The sequence below is a fragment of the Merops nubicus genome, unplaced genomic scaffold (genome assembly GCF_000691845.1).
Source record: "Merops nubicus isolate BGI_N331 unplaced genomic scaffold, ASM69184v1 scaffold2951, whole genome shotgun sequence".
In the NCBI taxonomy this organism is placed as follows: domain Eukaryota; kingdom Metazoa; phylum Chordata; class Aves; order Coraciiformes; family Meropidae; genus Merops; species Merops nubicus.
Window position 1 is genome coordinate 28,969 of NW_008586032.1, and position 13,740 is coordinate 42,708.

Sequence of the window (13,740 nt, forward strand, 5' to 3'; positions counted from 1 at the left end):
ATTTACAGTACGTTCCTATTGTCTGTTGTAAACTGTGAGAATAGCTGTACACATGTCATGGGCTGTAAGTTTTCTTCAAAAATTAGCTTAATACTCCTTCATTGCACCAATCTCTACCACACTGTATCACATGTTCAAGCTGTCTGATCAGTATTCATTTGTTTTTATTTATAATGCCTGACAAGTTTTGTAAGTGGGAATGTGCTTAAAGGTCTCTCTCTAGCTTCCTTTCTCAATAATAAGTGCCTTCTGCCCTTGAGGTGGGCCGGTAGAATGTTTTAAATACCTGCAGTGGCCTTTGGTCTTTTGCCTTTGCAGCTTCTTCTGTCTATTTGGAAGAAACAGTTGTACAAATCTCCACCTCAGTGTTGCATGCAATAAGCCATTGTACTTCCAGAGTATTTTGCCATTTCAAAAACAAATTGGATAGCTTGGTGCAAATAATTGTATTTTGTAGACTATTAGAGGAAGATTTGAAGTTTTGGCCATTTAGGGGTAATCATATGTCTCGTCCCACTTGGTGGGTGACAAGGGAGGTGAATCTTTGTAGTCCCCTGAAAATGGGCTGTCCCTGCACGTGAGGGCCACGGAAGTGGGGGAGCCATGACAATGACTCAGGAAACAACACAAGTTTTTTTAATGACAATCAATAAGCACAGTGGATAAAGGCACGTGGTCAAATACCCCTTTCCCTCCTTGCAGTCTAAGGCTAAAAACGTGGCACCACTTAATCTCAATAATCTGAGTAAAAAAATGAGTAGAAGAGAGTTAGAAAGTAAGACAGAAGAGGAAAGAAAGATTGGAGAAAGTTAAGAGAAAAGCAACGGTATCACCACCTGTGGATCCAGCAGCATTGTCCTGAGTCGAGGTCCTGGTCTGAAGGGAGTGGGTTGGTCATGCTTCTCTTGTGTCTCGAGGGTTTTATAGCTATTTGTCCTCCTCTGAGGGAGTATCTGAGTTGCTGGTTGGTCTCTAAGTCATGTATGCATATCACAGACTTGAGAATCTTCTCAAAATGAGGTCAGGTACCCCCATAAAGTGCCCAGCCAGTATTTGATCCTGTCCATCTGCATGCTCTGTTGGAGTCAGGGGAGCAGAGCTGGCTGGCCCTGTTCCACTAGAGCCCACCAACTCCTCCACTATCCCCACTGCACAGCCAGCACCCATGCAAGAGCACTCACTCCTCCCATATCTCCACCATAGGGTCTGCAAGAGTTTTGAGGTAAGTTTGCCTTATCCTTGATGCCATACTAACCTTGCATGACTCTCATTTGCCTTTTGGGGAATAGAAAAGGTTTGGAAGGAGGAAGGGTAGGGTTGGAGTAGAGATGCAGCATGAGTGATACACTTTGTGTGATTGTCCTTCAAACCAGAGCCCTCAAGAGGCAGCCAGCTTATTCTAAAGCACTATGTTGGGAAGGAAGATGTGGAGGTCATTCTGTATGTGGCCGTGGATCACTCAGGCATATACGTGGCTTTAGACAGAATCATTGTTCTAATGGGTTTTACTTTTAAACTTCATATAAGTAAAAATTCATCTAGATGTCAGTGATTTGAAGACAGAGACCACTCTTCTGTGCATTTCTGCTCACCCTGTAGGAAACCAAGTACTATCAAAGGGCATTTGTTAGTCCCTTTGAACTGCCTATCTTCCACTGAAAAAATTGTGTGTCCTCATTGCAGCCAGTACGTAGGGGAGCTGGTGCTGGCTTTTGACAGTGAGTGCATTTGTTGACACTTTCAGCTGTTCTAGGTAGTTCACTTGTCTCTGAAGGTTGATTTTAAATGAAACAGGAAAGAAAATTTATGTCCCTTGTGTACACAAAAGTATTTAAAATAAACTCCAACTGAGACACCTCTATGCAGGAAGTATTTGATCATGATAACACATTTGTGGTAGTGCTTTAGGGTTTTTAGTAATGGAATATAAGTTGTGTAATTTTTCTTTCAGCTAGAACATAGCTTTAAAATTTGTAGGCCAAAATCCCCAGTTTTAAACAAAACTGCTACTGAAGAGTAGTGAGATGTTGCCTGTTTGTTACTGGGAATGACTCACCTGTAGAATTTCATTTCCCTCAACCTTGAAATCAGCTGTTGGGGAAAAGCAAAAAGTCACATTTGTAAATGACTTTAAACAAACAAACAAACAAACAAACAAATAAAAGGCCCAGATCTTTCCATCTTGTCTTTTAAATGTCTTTAGCCTGAGTTGTTTTTTCATATTGCTGTCTGCTCTGTCAGATGCAGCTGTCTCTTCTAGCTGACCGTGTTAAGTCACTGCCAAAAAGCTGTTGCTGAATACTTGATTCCTTTAATTTCCCTTCTCTTGGAAATATGAGTAAATTATTTTTTTACTAGAATATTCCATTTGTTTTTAATAGGCCAGTTGATAGAGTAGGTAGGTGTCAATAAACATAGCTAAGAAACCTTAGTTTATTACCATAGATGTATATGAACTTGAAAAAAAAATTTGCTGGTAATTGTAAACATACAACTTCAGTTTGAGTGTTATCTATAGATTATAGTGCTTTACCTAGTATTTTAGTTACTTGTAAATGCAGATACATTCAAACCAACTGTTTTAATACGGAAGTCACTGATTACACAGGTCTGTTTTCCTTTTTATAGGCAATAGTATTAGGATGCTTGAAAAGTTTTATTTAGGTAGTGTTGCTGGATCCAAATAGTATTCATTTTTTAAGACTGTTTTCAGATTTTTGAATACTTCAGTCCTGCAAATGTCTTGGGAGAGATTGTTTCAGCATTTTACTGTCATAAATATGCATATTTATGTAGTCAATTAGGAGATGGACATCTCAGCAATTCTATGGGTCTGGCTCTTGGCACACTTAGTATTATAGGCCATTACATTGGGGAATAAAGTATGTAACAGTGAGTACCCCCCAGTATCCTACACTTAAATGTTGCCTTTCCTTACTACCCTTTTTTATCACTTTGGCCAGTTTCTGAGCCATATCAATTGTTCTGTGAAAGCTTACCTTTATAATATTTATTGAAATTATGAAATAGTATCAGATACTTAGAATTCATTTCTGTGCTTTCAGATACTACAGATTGGTTTCTTAACTGTTGTCATACATTCAGATAGCAGCTCTTCTGTCTGTTGTAAACTGGAGTGCTATTAAGATACATTTTATTTAAATGTCTCAAGGGATCATAATGTCCGCTTCCATGATCTTGTAAAGCTTGCAGTTTTTCACTTGTAAGGCTTAATTTCAATGTGTACAACTTCTGAAGTATTATTTCTCACCTAACATTTTTTCTTTGTAAACCAATTCTGATTTTAAAGCATCTCGTGTATTATTCTTAACTTCTGAAATGCTAATGAACTTTTAGTAGTTTTACTTAAATTGTATGCAGTTGTTTGGGGTGTTTTTTTCCAAGCACTAAAAAAGAAATTGTCTTTTACCCAGAGCTCTTAGAGCATTGTTTTCAAACTTTTGGTCCAGCAGAGAACTTTTTTCTCACTTAGAAATACCCAAAACTTTTATTTGGCCAGAGCAAGGGTGTTTCGTAAAATGCTTTGTTTTCTTGCCACAAAAACTCTAGGAAGGCCTGTTACGAAAGAAATGCTGTCAAGTGGCTTTCCTCCTGCCTTTATCACTGATGGTCAGTAACCATTCAAAACTTACAGGGTCAGGTAAGAGCTTTCCTAATAGAGCAGTGACATTATTTCTGGTTAGCCACCAATATGTTGTATTTGCTGAGAGCTCCAATGCATTTTTCATTTGATTTTTTTTTTTTTTTGTGGTTCTATCATCTTACAAAAGGGATTTTTGTTTAAGCTTAGTTTAACCAACTAAATCTGCCCGTGGATCCACTGAGCAGTTATGCAAAAGTGTTTGCTAATGTGTTTTGCTTTAGGAAAAGATCCAAAATAATTGGATTGAGAATGCAGCATGCAAAGTATTTTTCCAATAGCAATATTTGGAAAATCTCTGTGAATGGTGCTGTGAGCTCATTGTTGCATCTCTGTGTGTGTTGTAAGCTCCTACAACTTAGGTGAATACTTCAACCCAACAAAATAAGTACTTGAAGGCAGAAGAAGAACGAGCGACTGAGTGCTTGACATGTACTTTAGAGCTTCAAAATTACACTTTTACTTGCTTGATAATTAAGCTTGTTATTTCTTTTCTTTTTTTAGCTCAATCTTTGAAGTATCGATCCTTCAAAGACTTGCGCATGTGATTAACATTCATTAGAAGTGTTCAGGCAGCTAAAATTAGGCAGGTTCTTTAGTTCTTGCAGAATTCAGATCTCAGATTCCTTAATGTCTGTGTTTATAAGAAAGACTTAAATATTTTTCATTATAGAAAAAAAATGTTTTGGACTTCCTTAAAGTGTTTTTTGTTAGCTTTACTTAACGGGATATTTTAAGTAGACAGTGGGAAAATGTACTTTTCTTGGAGGAGTCAGAAAAATATTGTAATGAGAGAGAGTAAATGAATAGCAGATTCTGATGTGGGATGCCAGAAACTTTGCCAACAACAGAAACACCACAGTGTTCACCAGCTTTGCTGCGATATAGTTCTTCAGTAAAAAATAATTAAAGAAACCTATTTACTGTGAATGTTCTGAAGGGAATATATCCCACAAAGTCCTGATTGCATTAGGAGCTGTAAGTGGTTAAATGGATGAATGATGTAGCACCACTCTGAACACTGTCAGTGTTTGGGTGTTAAGAACCTGACTTATTTTACATTAGCTCTTACTCAGACACATCCATTTGTGCATGTTAGTTCTAGCACTGGCAAGTACCATAAGCTGTCTCTCTGGAATCTTCATCAAGGGAAAGCTTTTTTGATAATGTCTTCTTAATGAGTTACCAATAGTGAGAACTGACCCAAAACCTGAGGCTTGTCTTCATGCTTATCTGTCTTCATTGCTTGTTTATAATTACGTGTGTTTCTCTATATGTGTGTGGATATAGATCTCATTCATTATTTAGGTTCATACATGTTTCTGCAGTGACTTCCTAGGAATCAAAAAGCTCTATTTGGTCTTTGTTTCTCTAGGTCAAAGATATAAATGCCTGGTTCTTGATTTTATATTTTAATTTCTTTTATATATAGATAGATAGATGTGTACACACACACACACTATACAGTTGCCTCAAGAGAATGAAAATCTAAAGAAGCTAGAAATGTGGTGAATTAAAAAATTAGAATGGTGACATCTGTTATATAAGATGTTCTGAAGTCAATATATTCATGAAGTCAGAAATAGTCTCTAGGAAGTTAATGTTTATGACTACTACTGTGAATCATCTGTTTTACCACAAAGAAAAATGAAAGCTATCTTGTGTAAATGCTTTACTTGAAGTCACTTCTGTTACCTGAACATAATCTTCTATTACTTGTTAAGCCTTCTAAGATTAAAGTGTTCAAGTATCTAATTTGGTTTTGTCTTCATGTTGTAGGTGTTGACTTTTGCCTATAAGCATGCATTGGTAAATAAAATGTACGGGAGAGGTCTCAAGTTTGCCACAAAACTTGCAGAAGAGAAGCCAACGAAGGACAACTTGAAGAACTGCATTCAGGTAAGGTGTATTTGGTAGTGTAATGGCCTATGCTAACACTGAGAGCTTTTAAAAGTAAGGTGTTAAATCCTTATTTTTGATATGTTTTACACCATAGGACTCAGTAAACTTAACATTTTTAGCTTTATCCAGGCTTTTCTGGCTTAAGCTCCATTTTTAATAGTGATTTTTTAATTTATTGTTCTAGAATAGCTACTTTGTGAATAATTGGCCTTTTTAGCAGATTTATTTTTTGGAATTCAGTCTGAGGTTTAAAGATACCAGCAATCTTCTGCATATTTAAAATCTCATGATTTTGCTGTTTAACCACTGTTATTTTTACTGTTATTAATCACAGTTATTGCTAGTAGACTATAGGTGGAGAACTAATGGAAATTACTGTAACTCCTAGGACAAAATTTCTGTGTATTGAACTGAAAGACTGTAGATAATATAGGAATGGTTTTCTTTTTCCCCTTTCAGAAGTAATTCAAGATCACCAGTTCTGCAGTATGTTATCTTTTTTGATAACAGACCTCTTTACTAAGATGTTGATATCAAAGCAGTGTTGGAAGGATTTAAATATTAAGAAGAATGATACCTTAGAGCTTCTCATCTTTTTTTTTTTTTAATGTTTATGTTTTTTTCTTCAGCTAATGAAGTTGCTTGGATGGACTCACTGTGCAACTTTCACTGAAAACTGGCTTCCTGTCATGTATCCACCTGATTACTGTGTATTCTAGAAACCCAACAACTGTAAACTTAAAGTGATTTTATATGGGCAGGATATTAAAAGATAAGTTTGACTTTTTATTGGAAAGCATGTTTTCACTCCTGAATGCTGATTATTAAATTGTGTGTATTTATCAGTAAAGGCACCTGGGTACAGCTTAATACCTGTTAACCCTAACTCCTGTCATCAAGGAGTTTCCTTATTGTGCATCATCCCATTGCTGGCAATGGATGTGCCAGAACTGCCAACACCAAGGATTTGGAATTAGGCTGGGAAGGCTTACTGCATGCATATTAGGTTCTTAACAGTTACTTTTAACAGCAAACCTGTAAAAGCTCTGTATTTTTTACAGTAAAATTAATTATAACCTTTGATCTTAATTTCAGTTATATGAAGGCCTTAAAGCTACTTTAAGAGTAGCTAGTCTTATTTATTAGACAAAAGTAATGGGACATTGTTACCTGTATTGTTTGCAAGAGTTTACATTTAGTTTTTTTTTTTTAAGAAAAATTCAACCTCTCAAACTTTTACAATGTGTAACTCAGAATTGCTGATGCATAGGTGCTCTTGTAAATCTTTGTTTTGGAGTGATTTCAGACAAACTCAAAAATCCATGTGAAGTTGAGTATCAGGACAAGCTGATACATGTATAAAAGTGCCAGACAGTTAAACCTTGATCAGGTATTGTAAAGCTATACATATATGTTTAATAATGTTTAAAAATGTAAAACACCAGAATAAACGTGCAGAGTTGAAGATCAAAACCCACCATGTGCACTCTGATACTTTAGAAGTTTATTTTATAATAAAAACAAATAACAAAGCTAAAAATTGTACTGGTTTCTGAAGGAGTACATAAATGAAACTTGCTGCAAGAAGAGACCTTACAAACAACAGAAGCTCAGTGCAGCCTAGAAGATAAATGCTTTCTGTTAAACCCTTTTTACCACCTATTGCTACTAACATTGTTCCTTCAGTAGAGTGAAATTGGTCTGTTTGAACAGGTTTTACCTATCCAGCAGAGACAAATTAATACATCATTTGTCTCACCAGTTTTTTCATAACTTGTAATGCAAACCTCAGATACAGCTGCAACTTTACAAACATAAATACACAGAAGGTACACTGTAATGCTACAAAACATTCCAAACTGTAAGGTGCTGCCACTAAATCAAAATTAGTGATGGTTTTCTCTTTAATTTTCTCTTACTGTGGCTTTAAGCAACTTGACATTTGATTCTGGAAATTCTGCTAGAATGGTTGTATTAAATATATGGCCAAGTTTTTCCAAAAATTCGTAGTCTGTACTGAATCTGAATTTATTTGCCCATAATATTATTGTTCCTGGCTGACAGAAATACACCATTGTTGCTAGCAGAGGATCCAAAGCTGTGTGATGGTACACAACATCAGTTGCCAGTAGGAAGTCATAGTGGTAAGTGGATACAGGAAAGTCTTCACTGAGGCCTTCTCCCCATACCAGTTTTCTCACTTCAGGTTTGTGCATATTCGTGCTTTGTGTGTTTCTTGAAATATTATATGAGAGGTTTTCAAGAACTTCAGGCAAGTCTGTAGCTGTAACATAAGCTCCTAAAGAAAACATGAATTTGTTTAAATTCATTGGTATGTAGTTGAAAATATATATACATATATATCCATATAAATAAAGGTGTCTACATAACTTCCCCCTCACCAATAACTAGGGTAGTTACTTTATTTTATTAACAAAACAGTATTTTACAATAATTTTAATTTTAAATAAAAGTAGTGACAACCAAAATTTACTTCAAATGTTTCTTCATTGCCTTAAAGGGACAGTGATAGATCTAGATCATGTTTCTCAAGAAAGCCAAAAGGAAATACAAACTTACTCACCTAAGATACAGGCCACAATAGAAACCAAGCCTGTTCCAGCGCCTATTTCCAAAACTTTTTTGTCTTTGAGGTTGAATTGTTCTTGATTTGATTCCAGATATTGAGACAAAGCCAGTGCCTAGAACGATTAACACATATCTGTAAGAGGGTAACAGGTAAGTTGCACGAAAAATCATTAGATGTTTTTATACAGAGTTTGGGTCTTTTTTATACAGTGAAAAACACTGAAAGCTGTAACATAAAAATGTAATATGGAAAGGTGTTCTGGTTTTTATATAAAAAAAAATTAAAACGGCTTATTTTTTGTTTTATGGGATGTGGATTTGCTACACACTTCTATACACTGTGAGTCTTCTGACAGCTCAAGGTAGGCAGTGTTTAGATGTGAACCATACAGTCAGAACAGCAAATGAGATTTGACAATATGTAAAAAGTAATGTTCTGCTTTATTACATAAATTTTATGGTTTGTTATCACTATCATAAAGTAGATTCAGGCTTCAGCAGAGTGTTTTTTAAAAAAACAAAAACAAAAACAAAAAACAATTTAAATTTACTTTTTCTTTTTTGCAAAGTATTAAAGAATTGTTATTTACCAGTTCAACACTTGTCTAAGAATGAAACTTTTTAAAAACCAGCCCAGAACACAAACAGAACAGCACTGTATGGAAGTGTTGGTTCTCAGAACTTTGTAAAGATCAACTCAAGTCAGCTGTTTATAAAATAAACTGATGCCAAAGACATGAACTTTCCCCCCTTTGCTTCTCTTCTTTAGAGTTTTGTTACTGTTACTGTTTAACTTTTGTGCTTTTCATCTGGCAACACTGGCTACCTGCTCTGGGAGAGCTGATACCTAATGAATCACCAGTCCAGTTTGTGCAACCTCTTGATTTTCTTGGAAAGTTTGACTGTCTGCATTCTGACACCTGATTAATATGAGAACTAATGAGCTGACTTTTCAAAATAAGATTCTGTTTCACCCACCCATACACTTTCTTTTTCTCTATTGTTTTGAAATTGTCTGCCATTTTCCGTGACCTTTTTCAATAAATGTGGATCTGAAAAATTTTGAAATTGTGATTTTCATGTCTTCATCAGCTGACCCTCTCTTCCCTCAAAGGTGGCTTTCTCAGTCCACATAGAATTCTGTTTCCAAGAGAAGCAAAGACTGAAGAACTGTTTGCAAGTGTGATTTTTCATACTGCAATGGAACTGTTGCAGCCTGTTCTTTAAAAGAAGCATATTTCATTAACTGCCTTTATTTAATCCCTCAGAATATTCTTCTTCAGCCTCCTTTTTGTACTTCTGATTGTGTACTTCCAGCAGTGATTGGAAACATGGAGGAAGCTGAACACTTCTTCCTGTGTTTCCTTTTCTTGATTTTTTTTTTCCAGTATCAACATCCAATTTACAAATACTTAGGTGCCATAGTGAACTGGCAAATTAGTGTGAGGCAGAGGTTTCTGCTCAAGTACGTCACCACTTTGTTCTGCACAGGGAAACCTCCACTGTCAGAAGTGCCATCTAGGAGAGCTTCCTTAATATTAGTGTGCCACTGTCATGGTTTCCTCTTCTGCCGCGTCAGCTTTCTGGGTGGCATGTCACCTACTTACCCCTGGCCATACCACAGCTCCTAAGTATTCTATGGACTCCTGAATGACGATCTGGTGGCCAACGTATGTGTAGTGCTCTTTATCAAAGTAGTGTGAGACTCTAGGAACCCAGTTCTGTAGTATTTTCAGAGTTACTGGTGCATCTGTCAGGGAAAGGATAAAACTTGTATTTTTATATGGAACAAGTTAAGTGGTAAAAAGTATTTTTCAAAAATAGGACATAGGCACATGGACTAGAAAAGCTGTAGGACCATCAGCTTTGAGACTCATTGCTGTCCAGGAGTGGATGATGCTGGCTGGACAGGGAGTGAAAGGAGCAATGCTCATTTTCTGCCATTCTGAATGTTCATGGGGGCAATTTGCAGGTACAAAAAACCTACTAATTCAAATATATAACTCTGCTAATAACAGAAGACTTTCAAGACCAAGTTAGCTTGCATATTGGGGTATGCCCTAGTTAATACTATGCCTGACTATGCTATGTAGGAGTTTCTGCTGTAGTCTTCATTTGTGCGGTAACAGACGTAGAACATTAAGCTGCTTTCTACAAAATAAGGATTTAGGATTTACCTCTTACACTGAAGAAAAACTATCTTTATTTAATAGTTATTTTTTAGCCATTTTCCCTCAAAAGGAGAGCTGTAAGATTCCCTAATTATATATTGACACATACAGAGCTATTCAGTGAATGTACACTGAAATAAACATTTTGCTCTGGCTTGCATGGATTTTAATTGATGGCTGCCAGGAGTCCTTGGTAGGTGTTTGAGCAGTTTAGCCTGTTGAAATTGGTAACACCACAGCTTTGACAGTGCTGGCCCAATTAATTCGTATTATAATTGTATCTCTGATTCCAACTGAGAAATAATTCTTAGATGTCTACATAAAATTCAGAGACCTTTTCACACATACATCTTAATTACAGAGGTAGTCCTTTTTGTAGACTTGCTCTGATAATAAACAGAAACATAAGGGGAAAGGGTGGGATAAAGTGGAGGTCAAAAGGAAGAGCGACTTTGTGACATCTCTTATTTGTAGACAGATAAAAATGAAGCTATGAAATGCTAGCATGCCATAGCTATTGCAGTATTTAAATTGGATTAAACCTGAGTTGGATCCTGCTGTTGAGTCATGCTTAGAGCTGCAGGTGCAGTTTTCAGAGTCATACTGTTCTTCACAGGTTTCTTCTTCCTCAGACTGGCAGTCCATTCCTCTTTGAGTTTTGCTGGGGAACGGTGGCTGCTGTGCAGAGATGATGGCAAAAGAGCTGAAATGAAAGCTTGCGGGTGCTCTTTGTGTGAGATCTGACTGGAAGAAGACAGTGAGTAGTTCAGATGGGTGTTGGTTTGGGGGTTTTATCAGTGCTGGGCTGAAGGGACTGGAAGCCATTGTAAGAAGTGACATCCCCACTCCACTGGAAACTGCTGTGAGCGCTTTCTGCTGATTCAGTAATACTATGGGAATTTCTGTTTTATCATGTTCTATCATTTGTGCAAAATCTGAGCATTCTGTCACTGAATCATTGCCACTAATGAGTCTAAATAGCAAGCTACTTGCATGGTACTGCTAGCAGCTGAAGCTGAGAAAGATGAGCTGTCTTTTAGTGTCTATATTTTTTTTTCCATCTTCTGTTATTTACTGTTTTCCAAAGATCTCAAGATTTGAAAAATGATAAAACTTGTTAATTGCTGTTCATTTGCTCTTGATTTTTGTCTCCTTTTATACTGTTGCCTTCTCTGCCTTTTCCTGCTCAAACAGCTAATTGAATTACCCTGAAATGTAGTGAACTGCAGAAAGTGCAGGTGGTGGTCAGGAAATATTTGCAGTGAGAAGTTTGAATCTGTAAGCTTTTTTTGGAGAACTCAGGATGTGTGATGAATTACTTTGCATCTCCAGTGTACAGGACAGCACCCACGGTGAGAATGAACTGCTTAATACCAGCTAACAAGCAGGAAAAGCAGGAGTAAGGCTGGATCTAAATTTGCCAGTGAAACTTCTTGCTTAACTAGAGTTTTCTTCAGAAATAACACCTATGTATATGTGTATTCAAGTATCTATGTGGAGATATATATACACAGTGATATATATATACAGAGAGAGACAGAGTCCTATATATGTATAAAGAGGGGAAAAAAAAGTGGTGGCATCTTGCACAACTTGCTCTGGCCAGTGGCTGTACAAGTTCACCCTTCTCAGTATTGTCGTGGCTGGAGCGTGCCACATTTTTATCCATGGTTTGTCTTACTCTGCTCATTCTTGAGAATGTATTTTTGTTTGCTTTCTCTAGCCACATGCACTGCAGAGAAAGTGTTGTGTCCTTTGGGTTGGATCATGGTGCAGGAGGCTGATCTGCCCTTGGCCAGAAGAGGGAGAGGTTTGGCAGCAGCCAGGAGGTTCTGCAAAGGAGTTCTTTAAGGAGCAGTGACTGCTGACTGGTGTGGGTGGTTTTTTTGCATGTGTGGTATTGACACCATTGCAGTTTTGCTGATACCTGATCTATTCCTCATTGCTGTTCTGTTTATTCACAGCGACAGGATTTGTGTTCTAACTCCTCTGACATGGCATTTGTTCAGTCATGGCAGGGATTTTGGACTGTTTTAGAAAAAGTGGTTTAAAGTAAATTGATTTCTGCAGGTTTTGGGGTTTGTTTTTTTTGGTGAGTTGTGTTTTTTTCCTCAGAGGGCCTCCATCTAGCTAGTAATAAGTTCTGGCTATTCACATCTTGTGTATAACTGGAGATATGAGGGTAGTAGGTAAGAGACTGAAGCTAATGCTGCAGTTACTGCACTCCCTGACAGAAGAGTGAATGCATCCACGTTCACCTTTCACACATGAAAGTGCCTCCTTACACCAGCAATGGTGTCCCACGTATTCTCAAAAGTATTCTTCCAGTTTTCAGCAGTGCCTCTTTTTCATGGCTCAAGATAAAATCTGGTCATGTTTTAATGTTTTAGGAAATCTCTAGGAAAAAATATATTAAGACTTGTTATTGGGAAGGTACAAAATTAAAAGAGATGAATCTGACAAATCTGGTGGTGGCCACAGCCAGAGAACACTGGCTTAAAGACACAGTGTTCTGTACATTTCATGTTTAAACATGTGAAGCACTGCGTGTTCAAAGTTGGAGGGATTTGGTGGTTGGTTTGTTTGGGTTCGGTTTGGTTTTTCGGGGTTTTTTTGTAAGGCTCTTGTAGCATGAAATTGTGCTATTTAAGTGAAAAGTCAATCCTGAAATTTCAAAGCAGGAGAAAACTTTGCCTTGTCCAGCACCCTTTTATGTAAAAGCCAGGAGAGCTTGTTTAGTGAGTAAACTGTTTCATTTGTAAGTCTGGGTAGAAAGTGATCCTTCTGTATTTTTTTTTTTTTTCCTTCCTTACACAAGTTCTTGATCCAATGTGTCAAAATACACCAGAAAATAGCTTGGAAACATGTCTAGTAAATCTCTATTTGTTGATCCACTGTTAAGTACTTGCAGTAAATACAACTGCATCTCTGATCATGAAATACACACCCTGTGATCGCTCATTCAGTACAGATTGAATTCTAAGTTCAATTAGACATGTATTACATTTTCAAATTAAAAGTATTATGCTTTCTCTTGTTTGTCCTTTAAGCTCCAGTAAAATAGGAATCTGCTTAAATATTTATAAAGACACTTTGCTGGTTTTATTAAATCCCTTCTTAAAATGGTCAGGAGGTCTAAAAACACCGTAGAGGTTACACGGGTACTGTGGTGAGACTGGTGTGTGCTTTAAGTCCCTCAATTCCCTGAGCTCTTAGCTGGTAAACTGGGGGGGATGAAGGTTATGCACTCTGCTTTTGCATGTCACCTAACCCACTGGGCTCTGGTTTATGCCTGGGGCTTCTAGATGCTAAAATAAGATCAGTATCTTTTCATAGGTGTAGCTTTGGCTAAATAAAAAAGGGGTTATATATTTATTTTTTTTATATCTCGTATAGAATGGTTTGGGTTGGAAGGGA

The 13,740-nt window shown here is 37.0% G+C and overlaps 2 protein-coding genes across 2 annotated transcripts in view; one reads left to right on the top strand and one right to left on the bottom strand.

Annotated features, from left to right (window-relative positions):
- Positions 1–6,640, top strand: part of TPP2 (tripeptidyl peptidase II) — a gene marked incomplete at its 5' end in the record, with an annotated part of 34,894 nt that extends 28,254 nt beyond the window's left edge. Inside the window, 2 exons of the mRNA XM_008948505.1 lie at positions 5,441–5,560; positions 6,193–6,640. Of these exons, the coding sequence (XP_008946753.1) occupies positions 5,441–5,560; positions 6,193–6,282 (210 nt within the window). The remainder of the gene's footprint in view (positions 1–5,440; positions 5,561–6,192) is intronic.
- An 827-nt stretch (positions 6,641–7,467) lies between these two features.
- Positions 7,468–10,968, bottom strand: METTL21C (methyltransferase like 21C). Its single transcript, XM_008948504.1, has 4 exons — positions 10,866–10,968; positions 9,760–9,902; positions 8,148–8,265; positions 7,468–7,862 (listed from the first exon to the last, which is right to left on the bottom strand). Exons 1-4 carry the CDS (start codon positions 10,966–10,968, stop codon positions 7,468–7,470), a joined length of 759 nt encoding a protein of 252 aa, XP_008946752.1.
- Between the last annotated feature and the right edge of the window lie 2,772 nt (positions 10,969–13,740).

Coding starts and splice junctions, on each gene's coding strand:
- METTL21C (XM_008948504.1), bottom strand. CDS start 10,968: ATGGACTGCCAGTCTGAGGAAGAAGAAACCTGTGAAGAACAGTATGAC. Junction 9,903..10,865: donor AACAGCAGGATCCAACTCAG/GTTTAATCCAAT, acceptor TTTCCCTGACAG/ATGCACCAGTAACTCTGAAA. Junction 7,863..8,147: donor TATTGTGGCCTGTATCTTAG/GTGAGTAAGTTT, acceptor TGTTTTCTTTAG/GAGCTTATGTTACAGCTACA.